This window comes from Oncorhynchus masou, unplaced genomic scaffold, assembly GCF_036934945.1.
Source record: "Oncorhynchus masou masou isolate Uvic2021 unplaced genomic scaffold, UVic_Omas_1.1 unplaced_scaffold_1408, whole genome shotgun sequence".
NCBI classification, from domain to species: Eukaryota; Metazoa; Chordata; class Actinopteri; order Salmoniformes; family Salmonidae; genus Oncorhynchus; species Oncorhynchus masou.
This window is the reverse complement of record NW_027004018.1, coordinates 97,018-121,016: the sequence shown is the minus strand read 5'-3', so window position 1 is coordinate 121,016 and position 23,999 is coordinate 97,018. Positions and strand designations below refer to the sequence as shown.

The window sequence follows — 23,999 nt, the reverse complement described above, 5'->3', positions numbered from 1 at the left end:
AGACTGTAGCGTTTGCCCTCTAAAGGGTAACAGACTGTAGCGTTTGCCCTCAGAAGGGTAACAGACTGTAGCGTTTGCCCTCAGAAGGGTAACAGACTGTAGCGTTTGCCCTCAGAAGGGTAACAGACTGTAGCGTTTGCCCTCTAAAGGGTAACAGACTGTAGCGTTTGCCCTCAGAAGGGTAACAGACTGTAGCGTTTGCCCTCAGAAGGGTAACAGACTGTAGCGTTTGCCCTCAGAAGGGTAACAGACTGTAGCGTTTGCCCTCAGGAGGGTAACAGACTGTAGCGTTTGCCCTCAGTTTGCCCTCTAAAGGGTAACAGACTGTAGCGTTTGCCCTCAGGAGGGTAACAGACTGTAGCGTTTGCCCTCAGGAGGGTAACAGACTGTAGCGTTTGCCCTCAGGAGGGTAACAGACTGTAGCGTTTGCCCTCAGGAGGGTAACAGACTGTAGCGTTTGCCCTCAGAAGGGTAACAGACTGTAGCGTTTGCCCTCAGGAGGGTAACAGACTGTAGCGTTTGCCCTCAGGAGGGTAACGGACTGTAGCGTTTGCCCTCAGAAGGGTAACAGACTGTAGCGTTTGCCCTCAGAAGGGTAACAGACTGTAGCGTTTGCCCTCAGAAGGGTAACAGACTGTAGCGTTTGCCCTCAGAAGGGTAACAGACTGTAGCGTTTGCCCTCTAACAGACTGTAGGAGGGTAACAGACTGTAGCGTTTGCCCTCAAAGGGTAACAGAGACGTTTGTAGCGTTTGCCCTCAGAAGGGTAACAGACTGTAGCGTTTGCCCTCAGGAGGGTAACAGACTGTAAGCGTTTGCCCTCAGGAGGGTAACAGACTGTAGCGTTTGCCCTCAGGAGGGTAACAGACTGTAGCGTTTGCCCTCAGGAGGGTAACAGACTGTAGCGTTTGCCCTCAGGAGGGTAACAGACTGTAGCGTTTGCCCTCTAAAGGGTAACAGACTGTAGCGTTTGCCCTCTAAAGGGTAACAGACTGTAGCGTTTGCCCTCAGGAGGGTAACAGACTGTAGCGTTTGCCCTCAGAAGGGTAACAGACTGTAGCGTTTGCCCTCAGAAGGGTAACAGACTGTAGCGTTTGCCCTCAGAAGGGTAACGGACTGTAGCGTTTGCCCTCAGGAGGGTAACAGACTGTAGCGTTTGCCCTCAGGAGGGTAACAGACTGTAGCGTTTGCCCTCAGGAGGGTAACAGACTGTAGCGTTTGCCCTCAGAAGGGTAACAGACTGTAGCGTTTGCCCTCAGAAGGGTAACAGACTGTAGCGTTTGCCCTCAGAAGGGTAACAGACTGTAGCGTTTGCCCTCAGGAGGGTAACAGACTGTAGCGTTTGCCCTCAGGAGGGTAACAGACTGTAGCGTTTTCCCTCTAAAGGGTAACAGACTGTAGCGTTTGCCCTCAGAAGGGTAACAGACTGTAGCGTTTGCCCTCAGAAGGGTAACAGACTGTAGCGTTTGCCCTCAGGAGGGTAACAGACTGTAGCGTTTGCCCTCAGAAGGGTAACAGACTGTAGCGTTTGCCCTCAGGAGGGTAACAGACTGTAGCATTTGCCCTCTAAAGGGTAACAGACTGTAGCGTTTGCCCTCTAAAGGGTAACAGACTGTAGCGTTTGCCCTCAGGAGGGTAACAGACTGTAGCGTTTGCCCTCAGAAGGGTAACAGACTGTAGCGTTTGCCCTCAGAAGGGTAACAGACTGTAGCGTTTGCCCTCAGAAGGGTAACAGACTGTAGCGTTTGCCCTCAGAAGGGTAACAGACTGTAGCGTTTGCCCTCAGGAGGGTAACAGACTGTAGCGTTTGCCCTCAGGAGGGTAACAGACTGTAGCGTTTGCCCTCAGGAGGGTAACAGACTGTAGCGTTTGCCCTCAGGAGGGTAACAGACTGTAGCGTTTGCCCTCAGGAGGGTAACAGACTGTAGCGTTTGCCCTCAGAAGGGTAACAGACTGTAGCGTTTGCCCTCAGGAGGGTAACAGACTGTAGCGTTTGCCCTCAGAAGGGTAACAGACTGTAGCGTTTGCCCTCAGGAGGGTAACGGACTGTAGCGTTTGCCCTCAGGAGGGTAACGGACTGTAGCGTTTGCCCTCAGAAGGGTAACAGACTGTAGCGTTTGCCCTCTAAAGGGTAACAGACTGTAGCGTTTGCCCTCTAAAGGGTAACAGACTGTAGCGTTTGCCCTCAGAAGGGTAACAGACTGTAGCGTTTGCCCTCAGGAGGGTAACAGACTGTAGCGTTTGCCCTCAGGAGGGTAACAGACTGTAGCGTTTGCCCTCTAAAGGGTAACAGACTGTAGCGTTTGCCCTCAGAAGGGTAACAGACTGTAGCGTTTGCCCTCAGGAGGGTAACAGACTGTAGCGTTTGCCCTCTAAAGGGTAACGGACTGTAGCGTTTGCCCTCAGGAGGGTAACAGACTGTAGCGTTTGCCCTCAGGAGGGTAACAGACTGTAGCGTTTGCCCTCAGGAGGGTAACAGACTGTAGCGTTTGCCCTCTAAAGGGTAACAGACTGTAGCGTTTGCCCTCTAAAGGGTAACAGACTGTAGCGTTTGCCCTCAGAAGGGTAACAGACTGTAGCGTTTGCCCTCAGGAGGGTAACAGACTGTAGCGTTTGCCCTCTAAAGGGTAACGGACTGTAGCGTTTGCCCTCAGGAGGGTAACAGACTGTAGCGTTTGCCCTCAGGAGGGTAACAGACTGTAGCGTTTGCCCTCTAAAGGGTAACAGACTGTAGCGTTTGCCCTCAGGAGGGTAACAGACTGTAGCGTTTGCCCTCAGGAGGGTAACAGACTGTAGCGTTTGCCCTCAGGAGGGTAACAGACTGTAGCGTTTGCCCTCAGGAGGGTAACAGACTGTAGCGTTTGCCCTCTAAAGGGTAACAGACTGTAGCGTTTGCCCTCAGAAGGGTAACAGACTGTAGCGTTTGCCCTCTAAAGGGTAACAGACTGTAGCGTTTGCCCTCAGAAGGGTAACAGACTGTAGCGTTTGCCCTCAGAAGGGTAACAGACTGTAGCGTTTGCCCTCAGAAGGGTAACAGACTGTAGCGTTTGCCCTCAGGAGGGTAACGGACTGTAGCGTTGCCCTCTAAAGGGTAACAGACTGTAGCGTTTGCCCTCAGGAGGGTAACAGACTGTAGCGTTTGCCCTCAGAAGGGTAACAGACTGTAGCGTTTGCCCTCAGAAGGGTAACAGACTGTAGCGTTTGCCCTCAGGAGGGTAACAGACTGTAGCGTTTGCCCTCAGGAGGGTAACAGACTGTAGCGTTTGCCCTCTAAAGGGTAACAGACTGTAGCGTTTGCCCTCAGGAGGGTAACAGACTGTAGCGTTTGCCCTCAGGAGGGTAACAGACTGTAGCGTTTGCCCTCAGAAGGGTAACAGACTGTAGCGTTTGCCCTCAGGAGGGTAACAGACTGTAGCGTTTGCCCTCAGAAGGGTAACAGACTGTAGCGTTTGCCCTCAGGAGGGTAACAGACTGTAGCGTTTGCCCTCAGGAGGGTAACGGACTGTAGCGTTTGCCCTCAGAAGGGTAACAGACTGTAGCGTTTGCCCTCTAAAGGGTAACAGACTGTAGCGTTTGCCCTCAGAAGGGTAACAGACTGTAGCGTTTGCCCTCAGGAGGGTAACAGACTGTAGCGTTTGCCCTCAGGAGGGTAACGGACTGTAGCGTTTGCCCTCAGGAGGGTAACAGACTGTAGCGTTTGCCCTCTAAAGGGTAACAGACTGTAGCGTTTGCCCTCAGAAGGGTAACAGACTGTAGCGTTTGCCCTCAGAAGGGTAACAGACTGTAGCGTTTGCCCTCAGAAGGGTAACAGACTGTAGCGTTTGCCCTCAGGAGGGTAACAGACTGTAGCGTTTGCCCTCAGAAGGGTAACAGACTGTAGCGTTTGCCCTCAGAAGGGTAACAGACTGTAGCGTTTGCCCTCAGGAGGGTAACAGACTGTAGCGTTTGCCCTCAGGAGGGTAACAGACTGTAGCGTTTGCCCTCAGGAGGGTAACAGACTGTAGCGTTTGCCCTCAGAAGGGTAACAGACTGTAGCGTTTGCCCTCAGAAGGGTAACAGACTGTAGCGTTTGCCCTCAGGAGGGTAACAGACTGTAGCGTTTGCCCTCTAAAGGGTAACGGACTGTAGCGTTTGCCCTCAGGAGGGTAACAGACTGTAGCGTTTGCCCTCAGGAGGGTAACAGACTGTAGCGTTTGCCCTCAGGAGGGTAACAGACTGTAGCGTTGCCCTCTAAAGGGTAACAGACTGTAGCGTTTGCCCTCTAAAGGGTAACAGACTGTAGCGTTTGCCCTCAGGAGGGTAACAGACTGTAGCGTTTGCCCTCAGGAGGGTAACAGACTGTAGCGTTTGCCCTCAGGAGGGTAACAGACTGTAGCGTTTGCCCTCTAAAGGGTAACAGACTGTAGCGTTTGCCCTCAGAAGGGTAACAGACTGTAGCGTTTGCCCTCAGAAGGGTAACAGACTGTAGCGTTTGCCCTCAGGAGGGTAACAGACTGTAGCGTTTGCCCTCTAAAGGGTAACGGACTGTAGCGTTTGCCCTCAGGAGGGTAACAGACTGTAGCGTTTGCCCTCAGAAGGGTAACAGACTGTAGCGTTTGCCCTCAGGAGGGTAACAGACTGTAGCGTTTGCCCTCTAAAGGGTAACAGACTGTAGCGTTTGCCCTCAGGAGGGTAACAGACTGTAGCGTTTGCCCTCTAAAGGGTAACAGACTGTAGCGTTTGCCCTCAGAAGGGTAACAGACTGTAGCGTTTGCCCTCAGGAGGGTAACAGACTGTAGCGTTTGCCCTCTAAAGGGTAACGGACTGTAGCGTTTGCCCTCAGGAGGGTAACAGACTGTAGCGTTTGCCCTCAGGAGGGTAACAGACTGTAGCGTTTGCCCTCAGGAGGGTAACAGACTGTAGCGTTTGCCCTCTAAAGGGTAACAGACTGTAGCGTTTGCCCTCTAAAGGGTAACAGACTGTAGCGTTTGCCCTCAGAAGGGTAACAGACTGTAGCGTTTGCCCTCTAAAGGGTAACAGACTGTAGCGTTTGCCCTCAGAAGGGTAACAGACTGTAGCGTTTGCCCTCAGGAGGGTAACAGACTGTAGCGTTTGCCCTCTAAAGGGTAACGGACTGTAGCGTTTGCCCTCAGGAGGGTAACAGACTGTAGCGTTTGCCCTCAGGAGGGTAACAGACTGTAGCGTTTGCCCTCAGGAGGGTAACAGACTGTAAGCGTTTGCCCTCTAAAGGGTAACAGACTGTAGCGTTTGCCCTCTAAAGGGTAACAGACTGTAGCGTTTGCCCTCAGAAGGGTAACAGACTGTAGCGTTTGCCCTCAGGAGGGTAACAGACTGTAGCGTTTGCCCTCAGGAGGGTAACAGACTGTAGCGTTTGCCCTCTAAAGGGTAACGGACTGTAGCGTTTGCCCTCAGGAGGGTAACAGACTGTAGCGTTTGCCCTCAGGAGGGTAACAGACTGTAGCGTTTGCCCTCAGGAGGGTAACAGACTGTAGCGTTTGCCCTCTAAAGGGTAACAGACTGTAGCGTTTGCCCTCTAAAGGGTAACAGACTGTAGCGTTTGCCCTCAGGAGGGTAACAGACTGTAGCGTTTGCCCTCAGGAGGGTAACAGACTGTAGCGTTTGCCCTCAGGAGGGTAACAGACTGTAGCGTTTGCCCTCAGGAGGGTAACAGACTGTAGCGTTTGCCCTCAGGAGGGTAACAGACTGTAGCGTTTGCCCTCAGGAGGGTAAATCAAATCAAAATCAAATCAAATTTATTTATATAGCCCTTCGTACATCAGCTGATATCTCAAAGTGCTGTACAGAAACCCAGCCTAAAACCCCAAACAGCAAGCAATGCAGGTGTAGAAGCACGGTGGCTAGGAAAAACTCCCTAGAAAAGCCAAAACCTAGGAAGAAACCTAGAGAGGAACCAGGCTATGTGGGGTGGCCAGTCCTCTTCTGGCTGTGCCGGGTAGAGATTATAACAGAACATGGCCAAGATGTTCAAATGTTCATAAATGACCAGCATGGTCGAATAATAATAAGGCAGAACAGTTGAAACTGGAGCAGCAGCACGGCCAGGTGGACTGGGGACAGCAAGGAGTCATCATGTCAAGTAGTCCTGGGACATGGTCCTAGGGCCGCGGTTCAGTTGAAACTGGAGCAGCAGCACGGCCAGGTGGACTGGGGACAGCAAGGAGTCATCATGTCAGGTAGTCCTGGGGCATGGTCCTAGGGCTCAGGTCCTCCGAGAGAGAGAAGGAGAGAATTAGAGAACGCACACTTAGATTCACACAGGACACCGAATTGGACAGGAGAAGTACTCCAGATATAACAAACTGACCCCAGCCCCCCGACACATAAACTACTGCAGCATAAATACTGAAGGCTGAGACAGGAGGGGTCAGGAGACACTGTGGCCCCACCCGAGGACACCCCGGACAGGGCCAAACAGGAAGGATATAACCCCACCCACTATGCCAAAGCACAGCCCCCACACCACTGGAGGGATATCTTCAACCACCAACTTACCATCCTGAGACAAAGCTGAGTATAGCCCGCAAAGATCTCCGCCACGGCACAACCAAGGGGGGGCGCCAACCCAGACAGGATGACCACATCAGTGAATCAACCCACTCAGGTGACGCACCCCCTCAGGGACGGCATGAGAGAGCCCCAGCAAGCCAGTGACTCAGCCCCTGTAATAGGGTTAGAGGCAGAGAATCCCAGTGGAAAGAGGGGAACCGGCCAGGCAGAGACAGCAAGGGTGGTTCGTTGCTCCAGAGCCTTTCCGTTCACCCTCCCACTCCTGGGCCAGACTACACTCAATCATATGACCCACTGAAGAGATGAGTCTTCAGTAAAGACTTAAAGGTTGAGACCGAGTTTGCGTCTCTGACATGGGTAGGCAGACCGTTCCATAAAAATGGAGCTCTATAGGAGAAAGCCCTGCCTCCAGCTGTTTGCTTAGAAATTCTAGGGACAATTAGGAGGCCTGCGTCTTGTGACCGTAGCGTACGTGTAGGTATGTACGGCAGGACCAAATCAGAGAGATAGGTAGGAGCAAGCCCATGCAATGCTTTGTAGGTTAGCAGTAAAACCTTGAAATCAGCCCTTGCTTTGACAGGAAGCCAGTGTAGGGAGGCTAGCACTGGAGTAATATGATCAAATTTTTGGTTCTAGTCAGGATTCTAGCAGCCGTATTTAGCACTAACTGAAGTTTATTTAGTGCTTTATCCGGGTAGCCGGAAAGTAGAGCATTGCAGTAGTCTAACCTAGAAGTGACAAAAGCATGGATTAATTTTTCTGCATCATTTTTGGACAGAAAGTTTCTGATTTTTGCAATGTTACGTAGATGGAAAAAAGCTGTCCTTGAAATGGTCTTGATATGTTCTTCAAAAGAGAGATCAGGGTCCAGAGTAACGCCGAGGTCCTTCACAGTTTTATTTGAGATGACTGTACAACCATTAAGATTAATTGTCAGATTCAACAGAAGATCTCTTTGTTTCTTGGGACCTAGAACAAGCATCTCTGTTTTATCCGAGTTTAAAAGTAGAAAGTTTGCTGCCATCCACTTCCTTATGTCTGAAACACATGCTTCTAGCGAGGGCAATTTTGGGGCTTCACCATGTTTCATTGAAATGTACAGCTGTGTATCATCCGCATAGCAGTGAAAGTTAACATTATGTTTTCGAATAACATCCCCAAGAGGTAAAATATATAGTGAAAACAACAGCGGTCCTAAAACGGAACCTTGAGGAACACCGAAATTTACAGTTGATTTGTCAGAGGACAAACCATCCACAGAGACAAACTGATATCTTTCCGACAGATAAGATCTAAACCAGGCCAGAACTTGACCGTGTAGACCAATTTGGGTTTCCAATCTCTCCAAAAGAATGTGGTGATCGATGGTATCAAAAGCAGCACTAAGGTCTAGGAGCACGAGGACAGATGCAGAGCCTCGGTCCGATGCCATTAAAATGTCATTTACCACCTTCACAAGTGCCGTCTCAGTGCTATGATGGGGTCTAAAACCAGACTGAAGCATTTCATATACATTGTTTGTCTTCAGGAAGGCAGTGAGTTGCTGAGCAACAGCCTTTTCTAAGATTTTTGAGAGGAATGGAAGATTCGATATAGGCCGATAGTTTTTTATATTTTCTGGGTCAAGGTTTGGCTTTTTCAAGAGAGGCTTTATTACTGCCACTTTTAGTGAGTTTGGTACACATCCGGTGGATAGAGAGCCGTTTATTATGTTCAACATAGGAGGGCCAAGCACAGGAAGCAGCTCTTTCAGTAGTTTAGTTGGAATAGGGTCCAGTAAGCAGCTTGAAGGTTTAGAGGCCATGATTATTTTCATCATTGTGTCAAGAGATATAGTACTAAAACACTTGAGCGTCTCTCTTGATCCTAGGTCCACGCAGAGTTGTGCAGACTCAGGACAACTGAGCTTTGAAGGAATACGCAGATTTAAGGAGGAGTCTGTAATTTGCTTTCTAATAATCATAATTTTTTTCCTCAAAGAAGTTCATGAATTTATCACTGCTAAAGTGAAAGTCATCCTCTCTTGGGGAATGCTGCTTTTTAGTTAGCTTTGCGACCGTATCAAAAAGGAATTTTGGATTGTTCTTATTGTCCTCAATTAAGTTAGAAAAATAGGATGATCGAGCAGCAGTAAGGGCTCTTCGGTACTGCACGGTACTGTCTTTCCAAGCTAGACGGAAGACTTCCAGTTTGGTGTGGCGCCATTTCCGTTCCAATTTTCTGGAAGCTTGCTTCAGAGCTCGGGTATTTTCTGTGTACCAGGGAGCTAGTTTCTTATGAGAAATGTTTTTAGTTTTTAGGGGTGCAACTGCATCTAGGGTATTGCGCAAGGTTAAATTGAGTTCCTCAGTTAGGTGGTTAACTGATTTTTGTCCTCTGGTGTCATTGGGTAGACAGAGGGAATCTGGAAGGACATCAAGGAATCTTTGTGTTGTCTGTGAATTTATAGCACGACTTTTGATGTTCCTTGGTTGGGGTCTGAGCAGATTATTTGTTGCAATTGCAAACGTAATAAAATGGTGGTCCGATAGTCCTGGATTATGAGGAAAAACATTAAGATCCACAACATTTATTCCATGGGACAAAACTAGGTCCAGCGTATGACTGTGACAGTGAGTGGGTCCAGAGACATGTTGGACAAAACCCACTGAGTCGATGATGGCTCCGAAAGCCTTTTGGAGTGGGTCTGTGGACTTTTCCATGTGAATATTAAAGTCACCAAAGATTAGAATATTATCTGCTATGACTACAAGGTCCGATAGGAATTCAGGGAACTCAGTGAGGAACGCTGTATATGACCCAGGAGGCCTGTAAACAGTAGCTATAAAAAGTGATTGAGTAGGCTGCATAGATTTCATGACTAGAAGCTCAAAAGACGAAAACGTCATTTTTTTTTTTGTAAATTGAAATTTGCTATCGTAAATGTTAGCAACACCTCCGCCTTTGCGGGATGTTGCTAACAGACTGTAACAGACTGTAGCGTTTGCCCTCAGGAGGGTAACAGACTGTAGCGTTTGCCCTCAGAAGGGTAACAGACTGTAGCGTTTGCCCTCAGGAGGGTAACAGACTGTAGCGTTTGCCCTCAGAAGGGTAACAGACTGTAGCGTTTGCCCTCAGGAGGGTAACAGACTGTAGCGTTTGCCCTCAGGAGGGTAACGGACTGTAGCGTTTGCCCTCAGAAGGGTAACAGACTGTAGCGTTTGCCCTCTAAAGGGTAACAGACTGTAGCGTTTGCCCTCAGAAGGGTAACAGACTGTAGCGTTTGCCCTCAGGAGGGTAACAGACTGTAGCGTTTGCCCTCAGGAGGGTAACAGACTGTAGCGTTGCCCTCAGAAGGGTAACGGACTGTAGCGTTTGCCCTCAGGAGGGTAACGGACGGCAGCGTTTGCCCTCAGGAGGGTAACAGACTGTAAGCGTTTGCCCTCAGAAGGGTAACAGACTGTAGCGTTTGCCCTCAGGAGGGTAACAGACTGTAGCGTTTGCCCTCAGGAGGGTAACAGACTGTAGCGTTTGCCCTCAGGAGGGTAACAGACTGTAGCGTTTGCCCTCAGAAGGGTAACAGACTGTAGCGTTTGCCCTCAGAAGGGTAACAGACTGTAGCGTTTGCCCTCAGGAGGGTAACAGACTGTAGCGTTTGCCCTCTAAAGGGTAACGGACTGTAGCGTTTGCCCTCAGGAGGGTAACAGACTGTAGCGTTTGCCCTCAGAAGGGTAACAGACTGTAGCGTTTGCCCTCAGGAGGGTAACAGACTGTAGCGTTTGCCCTCTAAAGGGTAACAGACTGTAGCGTTTGCCCTCTAAAGGGTAACAGACTGTAGCGTTTGCCCTCAGGAGGGTAACAGACTGTAGCGTTTGCCCTCAGAAGGGTAACAGACTGTAGCGTTTGCCCTCAGAAGGGTAACAGACTGTAGCGTTTGCCCTCAGAAGGGTAACGGACTGTAGCGTTTGCCCTCAGGAGGGTAACGGACGGCAGCGTTGCCCTCAGGAGGGTAACAGACTGTAGCGTTTGCCCTCAGAAGGGTAACAGACTGTAGCGTTTGCCCTCAGGAGGGTAACAGACTGTAGCGTTTGCCCTCAGGAGGGTAACAGACTGTAGCGTTTGCCCTCAGAAGGGTAACAGACTGTAGCGTTTGCCCTCAGGAGGGTAACAGACTGTAGCGTTTGCCCTCAGGAGGGTAACAGACTGTAGCGTTTGCCCTCAGAAGGGTAACAGACTGTAGCGTTTGCCCTCAGGAGGGTAACAGACTGTAGCGTTTGCCCTCAGAAGGGTAACAGACTGTAGCGTTTGCCCCCAGAAGGGTAACAGACTGTAGCGTTTGCCCTCAGAAGGGTAACAGGCTGTAGCGTTTGCCCTCAGAAGGGTAACAGACTGTAGCGTTTGCCCTCAGAAGGGTAACAGACTGTAGCGTTTGCCCTCAGGAGGGTAACAGACTGTAGCGTTTGCCCTCAGGAGGGTAACAGACTGTAGCGTTTGCCCTCAGAAGGGTAACAGATTGTAGCGTTTGCCCTCTAAAGGGTAACAGACTGTAGCGTTTGCCCTCAGGAGGGTAACAGACTGTAGCGTTTGCCCTCAGAAGGGTAACAGACTGTAGCGTTTGCCCTCAGGAGGGTAACAGACGGCAGCGTTTGCCCTCAGGAGGGTAACAGACTGTAGCGTTTGCCCTCAGGAGGGTAACAGACTGTAGCGTTTGCCCTCAGGAGGGTAACAGACTGTAGCGTTTGCCCTCTAAAGGGTAACAGACTGTAGTGTTTGCCCTCAGGAGGGTAACAGACTGTAGCGTTTGCCCTCAGAAGGGTAACAGGCTGTAGCGTTTGCCCTCAGGAGGGTAACAGACTGTAGCGTTTGCCCTCAGGAGGGTAACAGACTGTAGCGTTTGCCCTCAGGAGGGTAACAGACTGTAGCGTTTGCCCTCAGAAGGGTAACAGACTGTAGCATTTGCCCTCAGGAGGGTAACAGACTGTAGCGTTTGCCCTCAGGAGGGTAACAGACTGTAGCGTTTGCCCTCAGGAGGGTAACAGACTGTAGCGTTTGCCCTCAGAAGGGTAACAGACTGTAGCATTTGCCCTCAGGAGGGTAACAGACTGTAGCGTTTGCCCTCAGGAGGGTAACAGACTGTAGCGTTTGCCCTCTAAAGGGTAACAGACTGTAGCGTTTGCCCTCAGGAGGGTAACAGACTGTAGCGTTTGCCCTCAGGAGGGTAACAGACTGTAGCGTTTGCCCTCAGGAGGGTAACAGACTGTAGCGTTTGCCCTCAGGAGGGTAACAGACTGTAGCGTTTGCCCTCAGGAGGGTAACAGACTGTAGCGTTTGCCCTCAGGAGGGTAACAGACTGTAGCGTTTGCCCTCAGGAGGGTAACAGACTGTAGCGTTTGCCCTCAGGAGGGTAACAGACTGTAGCGTTTGCCCTCAGAAGGGTAACAGACTGTAGCATTTGCCCTCAGGAGGGTAACAGACTGTAGCGTTTGCCCTCAGGAGGGTAACAGACTGTAGCGTTTGCCCTCAGGAGGGTAACAGACTGTAGCGTTTGCCCTCAGAAGGGTAACAGACTGTAGCATTTGCCCTCAGGAGGGTAACAGACTGTAGCGTTTGCCCTCAGGAGGGTAACAGACTGTAGCGTTGCCCTCTAAAGGGTAACAGACTGTAGCGTTTGCCCTCAGGAGGGTAACAGACTGTAGCGTTTGCCCTCAGAAGGGTAACAGACTGTAGCGTTTGCCCTCAGGAGGGTAACAGACTGTAGCGTTTGCCCTCAGGAGGGTAACAGACTGTAGCGTTTGCCCTCAGGAGGGTAACAGACTGTAGCGTTTGCCCTCAGGAGGGTAACGGACGGCAGCGTTTGCCCTCAGGAGGGTAACGGACGGCAGCGTTTGCAGCATTTAGTTGATAGTTTTTATTCATGGCTCTCTGAAAAGCTCAGGCAAAGAGTTAGTTTGATATTTAATCTGTATTTAATGTAGATAGTTGGGTCTTTCAGAGTATTAGAATGGACCTGTAGTTCACCTCTTGTCTGCTCTTGCAGAGCTCCAACGATACGTTCCCCACAGCCATGCACATCGCAGCAGCCAAAGAGGTCCACGAGGTTCTGCTGCCCGGGCTACAACACCTCCACGACGCCCTGCACGCCAAGGCTGTGGAGTTTAAAGACATCATCAAGATCGGACGCACACACACAGGACGCTGTGCCGTTGTCTCTGGGACAGGTACAGTACGCACACACACACACACACACACAGGACGCTGTGCCGTTGTCTCTGGGACAGGTACAGTACGCACACACACACACACACACACACACACACACAGGACGCTGTGCCGTTGTCTCTGGGACAGGTACAGTACGCACACACACACACACACACAGGACGCTGTGCCGTTGTCTCTGGGACAGGTACAGTACGCACACACACACACACACACACACACACACAGGACGCTGTGCCGTTGTCTCTGGGACAGGTACAGTACGCACACACACACACACACACACACACACACACAGGACGCTGTGCCGTTGTCTCTGGGACAGGTACAGTACGCACACACACACACACACACACACACACACACAGGACGCTGTGCCGTTGTCTCTGGGACAGGTACAGTACACACACACACACAGGACGCTGTGCCGTTGTCTCTGGGACAGGTACAGTACACACACAGGATGTTGTGCCGTTGTCTCTGGGACAGGTACGGGACGCTGTGCCGTTGTCTCTGGGACAGGTACGGGACGCTGTGCCGTTGTCTCTGGGACAGGTACGGGACGCTGTGCCGTTGTCTCTGGGACAGGTACAGTACACACACACTCAGAAGGGCATTCCCTTGCCGTTGCCTCTTGAGGAAGTTGCAGGGAATACGAATAACTGTTGATGGTTTATGATAAACTTGGACAAATTTAATTCATTTCAATACATTTACTTTATTTCCAAACGTGTGAGACATTTTGATAGAAGAAACCAAGGTAACAAAAATGTTGTAACGACCTGTTTTTCGTGTTGTATTGGAAAAGTGCCGATGTTTCGGTGTACTGTACGTGCAACACTAGTGTGATAACATGCTAGTCTGCTAGATGTCCCAATGAGCCATTTAAAATGTATTTCTACCAGCCGACCAACTGTCCCAATGAGCCATTTAAAATGCATTTCTACCAGCCGACCAACGGTCCTGTTTCTCTTGGTTTTACAGGAGTTCGGTGGGTATGTGCAGCAGGTAAAGTACAGTATTGAGCGAGTGAAGACGGCCATGCCCAGAATATATGAGCTGGCAGCAGGAGGTACCGCCGTGGGCACGGGCCTCAACACGCGCATCGGCTTCGCTGAGAAAGTAGCAGCTACTGTCGCCTCTCTCACAGGTACAGGAGGGTACACACACACACACACACACACACACACACACACACACACACACACACACACACACACACACACACACACACACACACACATTTCATAATGTTTATCATAGTCATGTCTGGTTTCTCACTACTGGTGTCCCCCAGGTCTCTGTACTAGGTCCTCTATAATGTCTCACTACTGGTGTCCCCCTGGGCTCTGTACTAGGTCCTCTATAATGTCTCACTACTGGTGTCCCCCACAGCTCTGCACTAGGTCCTCTCCTGTTTTCTCTGTACACCAAGTCCCTTGGTTCTGTCAGAGGGTTTGCATTGTGGTGTAATGGCTACAGTTTACCCTCACAGCTGTTATCATAAGTCAGACATTACATACTCTGTCAACCTTGAATTGTTTCTGTTTTTATCAAGACCTGTCTACATGATGTCACATCCTGTCTCCAGGTCTGCCTTTCGTGACTGCTCCCAACAAATTTGAGGCTCTGGCGGCCCACGATGCTCTGGTGGAGCTGAGTGGAGCGTTGAACACGGTGGCCGTCAGTATGATGAAGATCGCCAATGATATCCGCTTCCTGGGGTCCGGGCCCCGCTCTGGCCTGGGAGAACTCAGTCTGCCTGAGAACGAGCCTGGGAGCAGCATCATGCCCGGTGAGTTTCCGTAGTCTGGTGTTCACCATTGTTGTCAAGCATAACACGATATAGTTCACTGTCAAATCAAATTCGATTGGTTACATACACGTGTTTAGCAGATGTTATTGCGAGTGAAGCGAAAAGCTGGTGTTTCTAGATCCGACAATGCAGTAATATCTAACATGTAATCAAACAATTTCACAACAACTACCCAATACACACAAATCTTAGTAAAGGAATTAAGAATATATAAATATATGGATGAGCAATGTCAGAGCAGCATGGACTAAGATACAGTAGATTAGAATACAGTATATACATATGAGATGAGTAATACATAGACTAAGATACAGTAGAATAGAATACAGTATATACATATGAGATGAGTAATACATAGACTAAGATACAGTAGTATAGAATACAGTATATACATATGAGATGAGTAATACATAGACTAAGATACAGTAGTATAGAATACAGTATATACATATGAGATGAGTAATACATAGACTAAGATACAGTAGAATAGAATACAGTATATACATATGAGATGAGTAATGCAGGATATGTAAACATTATTAAGGAGACATTATTAAAGTAGGAAAGGAGTGAAAGAGATCACAGAAAGAGTGAACAGTATTTGGACATGCCATAGATGCCATAGAACACTTGGGTTCTATTTGTCCCAGTGGTCTGGCATGAGCTGTGGAACAGAGCTACATGACCCCACCTAACTCCCAGCTGTTATAACAGAGCTACATGACCCCACCTAACTCCCAGCTGTTATAACAGAGCTACATGACCCCACCTAACTCCCAGCTGTTATAACAGAGCTACATGACCCCACCTAACTCCCAGCTGTTATAACAGAGCTACATGACCCCACCTAACTCCCAGATGTTATAACAGAGCTACATGACCCCACCTAACTCCCAGCTGTTATAACAGAGCTACATGACCCCACCTAACTCCCAGATGTTATAACAGAGCTACATGACCCCACCTAACTCCCAGCTGTTATAACAGAGCTACATGACCCCACCTAACTCCCAGCTGTTATAACAGAGCTACATGACCCCACCTACCTCCCAGCTGTTATAACAGAGCTACATGACCCCACCTAACTCCCAGCTGTTATAACAGAGCTACATGACCCCACCTAACTCCCAGCTGTTATAACAGAGCTACATGACCCCACCTAACTCCCAGCTGTTATAGCAGAGCTACATGACCCCACCTAACTCCCTGCTGTCTGAACAGAGCTACATGACCCCACCTAACTCCCTGCTGTCTGAACAGAGCTACATGACCCCACCTAACTCCCAGCTGTTATAACAGAGCTACATGACCCCACCTAACTCCCAGCTGTTATAGCAGAGTTACATGACCCCACCTAACTCCCAGCTGTTATAACAGAGCTACATGACCCCACCTAACTCCCAGCTGTTATAACAGAGCAACATGACCCCACCTAACTCCCAGCTGTTATAACAGAGCTCCATGACCTCACCTAACTCCCAGCTGTTATAGCAGAGCTACATGACCCCACCTAACTCCCAGCTGTTATAACAGAGCTACATGACCCCACCTAACTCCCAGCTGTTATAACAGAGCTACATGACCCCACCTAACTCCCAGCTGTTATAGCAGAGCTACATGACCCCACCTAACTCCCAGCTGTTATAACAGAGCTACATGACCCCACCTAACTCCCAGCTGTTATAGCAGAGCTACATGACCCCACCTAACTCCCAGCTGTTATAACAGAGCTACATGACCCCACCTAACTCCCAGCTGTTATAACAGAGCTACATGACCCCACCTAACTCCCAGCTGTTATAGCAGAGCTACATGACCCCACCTAACTCCCAGCTGTTATAACAGAGCTACATGACCCCACCTAACTCCCAGCTGTTATAACAGAGCTACATGACCCCACCTAACTCCCAGCTGTTATAACAGAGCTACATGACCCCACCTAACTCCCAGCTGTTATAGCAGAGCTACATGACCCCACCTAACTCCCAGCTGTCTGAACAGAGCTACATGACCCCACCTAACTCCCAGCTGTTATAACAGAGCTACATGACCCCACCTAACTCCCAGCTGTTATAACAGAGCTACATGACCCCACCTAACTCCCTGCTGTCTGAACAGAGCTACATGACCCCACCTAACTCCCAGCTGTTATAACAGAGCTACATGACCCCACCTAACTCCCAGCTGTTATAACAGAGCTACATGACCCCACCTAACTCCCAGCTGTTATAACAGAGCTACATGACCCCACCTAACTCCCAGCTGTTATAACAGAGCTACATGACCCCACCTAACTCCCAGCTGTTATAACAGAGCTACATGACCCCACCTAACTCCCAGCTGTTATAGCAGAGCTACATGACCCCACCTAACTCCCAGCTGTTATAGCAGAGCTACATGACCCCACCTAACTCCCAGCTGTTATAGCAGAGCTACATGACCCCACCTAACTCCCAGCTGTTATAACAGAGCTACATGACCCCACCTAACTCCCAGCTGTTATAACAGAGCTACATGACCCCACCTAACTCCCAGCTGTTATAACAGAGCTACATGACCCCACCTAACTCCCAGCTGTCTGAACAGAGCTACATGACCCCACCTAACTCCCAGCTGTTATAGCAGAGCTACATGACCCCACCTAACTCCCAGCTGTTATAGCAGAGCTACATGACCCCACCTAACTCCCAGCTGTTATAACAGAGCTACATGACCCCACCTAACTCCCAGCTGTTATAACAGAGCTACATGACCCCACCTAACTCCCAGCTGTCTGAACAGAGCTACATGACCCCACCTAACTCCCAGCTGTTATAACAGAGCTACATGACCCCACCTAACTCCCAGCTGTTATAACAGAGCTACATGACCCCACCTAACTCCCAGCTGTTATAACAGAGCTACATGACCCCACCTAACTCCCAGCTGTTATAACAGAGCTACATGACCCCACCTAACTCCCAGCTGTTATAGCAGAGCTACATGACCCCACCTAACTCCCAGCTGTTATAACAGAGCTACATGACCCCACCTAACTCCCAGCTGTTATAACAGAGCTACATGACCCCACCTAACTCCCAGCTGTTATAACAGAGCTACATGACCCCACCCTAACTCCCAGCTGTTATAACAGAGCTACATGACCCCACCTAACTCCCAGCTGTCAGAAATCATCCACGCCACATCTAGGGTGGGTCAGGTTTCAAGATATATTTTTGTCCAGGCCTTTACTTCCCCCTCTTGACCTCTCCTTTAGTCAGACAGCCTCTCTAGCTACCCACAACCTGTCTTTAGTCAGACAGCCCCTCTAGCTACCCACAACCTGTCTTTAGTCAGACAGCCTCTCTAGCTACCCACAACCTGTCTTTAGTCAGACAGCCTCTCTAGCTACCCACAACCTGTCTTTAGTCAGACAGCCTCTCTAGCTACCCACAACCTGTCTTTAGTCAGACAGCCTCTCTAGCTACCCACAACCTGTCTTTAGTCAGACAGCCTCTCTAGCTACCCACAACCTGTCTTTAGTCAGACAGCCTCTCTAGCTACCCACAACCTGTCTTTAGTCAGACAGCCCCTCTAGCTATCCACAACCTGTCTTTAGTCAGACAGCCCCTCTAGCTATCCACAACCTGTCCTTAGTCAGACAGCCTCTCTAGCTACCCACAACCTGTCTTTAGTCAGACAGCCCCTCTAGCTACCCACAACCTGTCTTTAGTCAGACAGCCCCTCTAGCTACCCACAACCTGCCTTTAGTCAGACAGCCTCTCTAGCTACCCACAACCTGTCTTTAGTCAGACAGCCTCTCTAGCTACCCACAACCTGTCCTTAGTCAGACAGCCCCTCTAGCTACCCACAACCTGCCTTTAGTCAGACAGCCCCTCTAGCTACCCACAACCTGTCCTTAGTCAGACAGTCTCTCTAGCTACCCACAACCTGTCTTTAGTCAGACAGCCCCTCTAGCTACCCACAACCTGTCTTTAGTCAGACAGCCTCTCTAGCTACCCACAACCTGCCTTTAGTCAGACAGCCTCTCTAGCTACCCACAACCTTTCTTTAGTCAGACAGCCCCTCTAGCTACCCACAACCTGTCTTTAGTCAGACAGCCTCTCTAGCTACCCACAACCTGTCTTTAGTCAGACAGCCCCTCTAGCTACCCACAACCTGTCTTTAGTCAGACAGCCCCTCTAGCTACCCACAACCTGTCTTTAGTCAGACAGCCTCTCTAGCTACCCACAACCTGTCCTTAGTCAGACAGCCCCTCTAGCTACCCACAACCTGTCTTTAGTCAGACAGCCCCTCTAGCTACCCACAACCTGTCTTTAGTCAGACAGCCTCTCTAGCTACCCACAACCTGTCTTTAGTCAGACAGCCTCTCTAGCTACCCACAACCTGTCTTTAGTCAGACAGCCTCTCTAGCTACCCACAACCTGTCCTTAGTCAGACAGCCTCTCTAGCTACCCACAACCTGTCTTTAGTCAGACAGCAGCACAATAACATGTTGACAAATACTTCTGGAGGATTTCAAAGGGTCAGGATCCTACACTGATGGACTGATTACAGAACAGTTTCCTCTGAAGGCCTTGACATGACATGAAGGGATCGTGCTGATGGACTGATTACAGAACAGTTTCCTCTGAAGGCCTTGACATTCAGGAGAGCCTTGAAAGTGGTGCTGTCCAGTGTTTACTCTCCTCTCAGAAGTCGTGTTGTTGACCTCTGTTCAGCTGTGTTGTTGTAGGATTTCAACAGGTTGTGATTGGAGCTCGTGTAACATTACAGCCCTACCTTGGACTGGGTCTAGTTTATTTGCACAAGTAGAACAGTTTGTAACAGTAAACAACAACAACAGTATGTCCGGGGGAAAAAGAGCTGAAGTGTGTCGTTGGCTGTGGGGTCTTAACCACTATGAGTTTAACCACTATGAGTTTTAACCATGGGGTCTTAACCACTATGAGTTTCACCATGGGGTCTTAACCACTATGAGTTTAACCATGGGGTCTTAACCACTATGAGTTTAACCATGGGGTCTTAACCACTATGAGTTTAACCATGGGGTCTTAACCACTATGAGTTTAACCATGGGGTCTTAACCACTATGAGTTTAACCATGGGGTCTTAACCACTATGAGTTTAACCATGGGGTCTTAACCACTATGAGTTTAACCATGGGGTCTTAACCACTATGAGTTTAACCATGGGGTCTTAACCACTATGAGTTTAACCATGGGGTCTTAACCACTATGAGTTTAACCATGGGGTCTTAACCACTATGAGTTTAACCATGGGGTCTTAACCACTATGAGTTTTAACCATGGGGTCTTAACCACTATGAGTTTTAACCATGGGGTCTTAACCACTATGAGTTTAACCATGGGGTCTTAACCACTATGAGTTTAACCATGGAGTTTTAACCACTATGAGTTTAACCATGGGGTCTTAACCACTATGAGTATAACCATGGGGTCTTAACCACTATGAGTTTAACCATGGGGTCTTAACCACTATGAGTTTAACCATGGGGTCTTAACCACTATGAGTTTAACCATGGGGTCTTAACCACTGAGTTTAACCATGGAGTTTTAACCACTATGAGTTTAACCATGGGGTCTTAACCACTATGAGTATAACCATGGGGTCTTAACCACTATGAGTATAACCATGGGGTCTTAACCACTATGAGTTTAACCATGGGGTCTTAACCACTATGAGTTTAACCATGGGGTCTTAACCACTATGAGTTTAACCATGGGGTCTTAACCACTATGAGTTTAACCATGGGGTCTTAACCACTATGAGTTTAACCATGGGGTCTTAACCACTATGAGTTTAACCATGGGGTCTTAACCACTATGAGTTTAACCATGGGGTCTTAACCACTATGAGTTTAACCATGGGGTCTTAACCACTATGAGTTTAACCATGGGGTCTTAACCACTATGAGTTTAACCATGGGGTCTTAACCACTATGAGTTTAACCATGGGGTCTTAACTACTATGAGTTTAACCATGGGGTCTTAACCACTATGAGTTTAACCATGGGGTCTTAACCACTATGAGTTTAACCATGGGGTCTTAACCACTATGAGTTTAACCATGGGGTCTTAACCACTATGAGTTTAACCATGGGGTCTTAACCACTATGAGTTTTAACCATGGGGTCTTAACCACTATGAGTTTAACCATGGGGTCTTAACCACTATGAGTTTAACCATGGGCTCTTAACCACTATGAGTTTAACCATGGGGTCTTAACCACTATGAGTTTTAACCATGGGGTCTTAACCACTATGAGTTTTAACCATGGGGTCTTAACCACTATGAGTTTTAACCATGGGGTCTTAACCACTATGAGTTTAACCATGGGGTCTTAACCACTATGAGTTTAACCATGGAGTTTTAACCACTATGAGTTTAACCATGGGGTCTTAACCACTATGAGTTTAACCACTATGAGTTTAACCATGGGGTCTTAACCACTATGAGTTTAACCATGGGGTCTTAACCACTATGAGTTTAACCATGGAGTTTTAACCACTATGAGTTTAACCATGGGGTCTTAACCACTTTGAGTTTAACCATGGGGTCTTAACCACTATGAGTTTAACCATGGAGTTTTAACCACTATGAGTTTAACCATGGGGTCTTAACCACTATGAGTTTAACCATGGGGTCTTAACCACTATGAGTTTAACCACTATGAGTTTAACCATGGGGTCTTAACCACTATGAGTTTAACCATGGAGTTTTAACCACTATGAGTTTAACCATGGGGTCTTAACCACTATGAGTTTAACCATGGGGTCTTAACCACTATGAGTTTAACCATGGGGTCTTAACCACTATGAGTTTTAACCACTATGAGTTTAACCATGGGGTCTTAACCACTATGAGTTTAACCATGGGGTCTTAACCACTATGAGTTTAACCACTATGAGTTTAACCATGGGGTCTTAACCACTATGAGTTTAACCATGGGGTCTTAACCACTATGAGTTTAACCATGGGGTCTTAACTACTATGAGTTTAACCATGGAGTTTTAACCACTATGAGTTTAACCATGGGGTTTTAACCACTATGAGTCTTAACCACTATGAGTTTAACCATGGGGTCTTAACCACTATGAGTTTAACCACTATGAGTTTAACCATGGGGTCTTAACCACTATGAGTTTAACCACTATGAGTTTAACCATGGGGTCTTAACCACTATGAGTTTAACCACTATGAGTTTAACCATGGGGTCTTAACCACTATGAGTTTAACCACTATGAGTTTAACCATGGGGTCTTAACCACAATGAGTTTTAACCATGGGGTCTTAACCACTATGAGTTTAACCATGGGGTCTTAACCACTATGAGTTTAACCATGGGGTCTTAACCACTATGAGTTTAACCACTATGAGTTTAACCATGGGGTCTTAACCACTATGAGTTTAACCATGGAGTTTTAACCACTATGAGTTTAACCATGGGGTCTTAACCACTATGAGTTTAACCATGGGGTCTTAACCACTATGAGTTTTAACCACTATGAGTTTAACCATGGGGTCTTAACCACTATGAGTTTAACCATGGGGTCTTAACCACTATGAGTTTAACCACTATGAGTTTAACCATGGGGTCTTAACCACTATGAGTTTAACCATGGGGTCTTAACCACTATGAGTTTAACCATGGGGGTCTTAACCACTATGAGTTTAACCATGGGGTCTTAACCACTATGAGTTTAACCATGGAGTTTTAACCACTATGAGTTTAACCATGGGGTTTTAACCACTATGAGTCTTAACCACTATGAGTTTAACCATGGGGTCTTAACCACTATGAGTTTAACCACTATGAGTTTAACCATGGGGTCTTAACCACTATGAGTTTAACCATGGGGTCTTAACCACTATGAGTTTAACCATGGGGTCTTAACCACTATGAGTTTTAACCATGGGGTCTTAACCACTATGAGTTTAACCATGGGGTCTTAACCACTATGAGTTTAACCATGGGGTCTTAACCACTATGAGTTTAACCACTATGAGTTTAACCATGGGGTCTTAACCACTATGAGTTTAACCACTATGAGTTTAACCATGGGGTCTTAACCACTATGAGTTTAACCATGGGGTCTTAACCACTATGAGTTTAACCACTATGAGTTTAACCATGGGGTCTTAACCACTATGAGTTTAACCACTATGAGTTTAACCATGGGGTCTTAACCACAATGAGTTTTAACCATGGGGTCTTAACCACTATGAGTTTAACCATGGGGTCTTAACCACTATGAGTTTAACCATGGGGTCTTAACCACTATGAGTTTTAACCATGGGGTCTTAACCACTATGAGTTTAACCATGGGGTCTTAACCACTATGAGTTTAACCATGGGGTCTTAACCACTATGAGTTTAACCATGGGGTCTTAACCACTATGAGTTTAACCATGGGGTCTTAACCACTATGAGTTTAACCATGGGGTCTTAACCACTATGAGTTTAACCATGGGGTCTTAACCACTATGAGTTTAACCATGGGGTCTTAACCACTATGAGTTTAACCATGGGGTCTTAACCACTATGAGTTTTAACCATGGGGTCTTAACCACTATGAGTTTAACCATGGGGTCTTAACCACTATGAGTTTAACCATGGGGTCTTAACCACTATGAGTTTAACCATGGAGTTTTAACCACTATGAGTATAACCATGGGGTCTTAACCACTATGAGTTTAACCATGGGGTCTTAACCACTATGAGTTTAACCATGGGGTCTTAACCACTATGAGTTTAACCATGGGGTCTTAACCACTGAGTTTAACCATGGAGTTTTAACCACTATGAGTTTAACCATGGGGTCTTAACCACTATGAGTATAACCATGGGGTCTTAACCACTATGAGTATAACCATGGGGTCTTAACCACTATGAGTTTAACCATGGGGTCTTAACCACTATGAGTTTAACCATGGGGTCTTAACCACTATGAGTTTAACCATGGGGTCTTAACCACTATGAGTTTAACCATGGGGTCTTAACCACTATGAGTTTAACCATGGGGTCTTAACCACTATGAGTTTAACCATGGGGTCTTAACCACTATGAGTTTAACCATGGGGTCTTAACCACTATGAGTTTAACCATGGGGTCTTAACCACTATGAGTTTAACCATGGGGTCTTAACCACTATGAGTTTAACCATGGGGTCTTAACTACTATGAGTTTAACCATGGGGTCTTAACCACTATGAGTTTAACCATGGGGTCTTAACCACTATGAGTTTAACCATGGGGTCTTAACCACTATGAGTTTAACCATGGGGTCTTAACCACTATGAGTTTAACCATGGGGTCTTAACCACTATGAGTTTTAACCATGGGGTCTTAACCACTATGAGTTTAACCATGGGGTCTTAACCACTATGAGTTTAACCATGGGGTCTTAACCACTATGAGTTTAACCATGGGGTCTTA

The 23,999-nt window shown here is 47.9% G+C and overlaps 1 protein-coding gene across 1 annotated transcript in view; it reads left to right on the top strand.

Annotated features, from left to right (window-relative positions):
• Positions 1-23,999, top strand: part of LOC135530740 (fumarate hydratase, mitochondrial-like) — a 41,734-nt gene that overhangs the window by 753 nt on the left and 16,982 nt on the right. Inside the window, 4 exon segments of the mRNA XM_064958941.1 lie at positions 12,544-12,703; positions 13,127-13,170; positions 13,710-13,875; positions 14,317-14,520. Of these exon segments, the coding sequence (XP_064815013.1) occupies positions 12,544-12,703; positions 13,127-13,170; positions 13,710-13,875; positions 14,317-14,520 (574 nt within the window).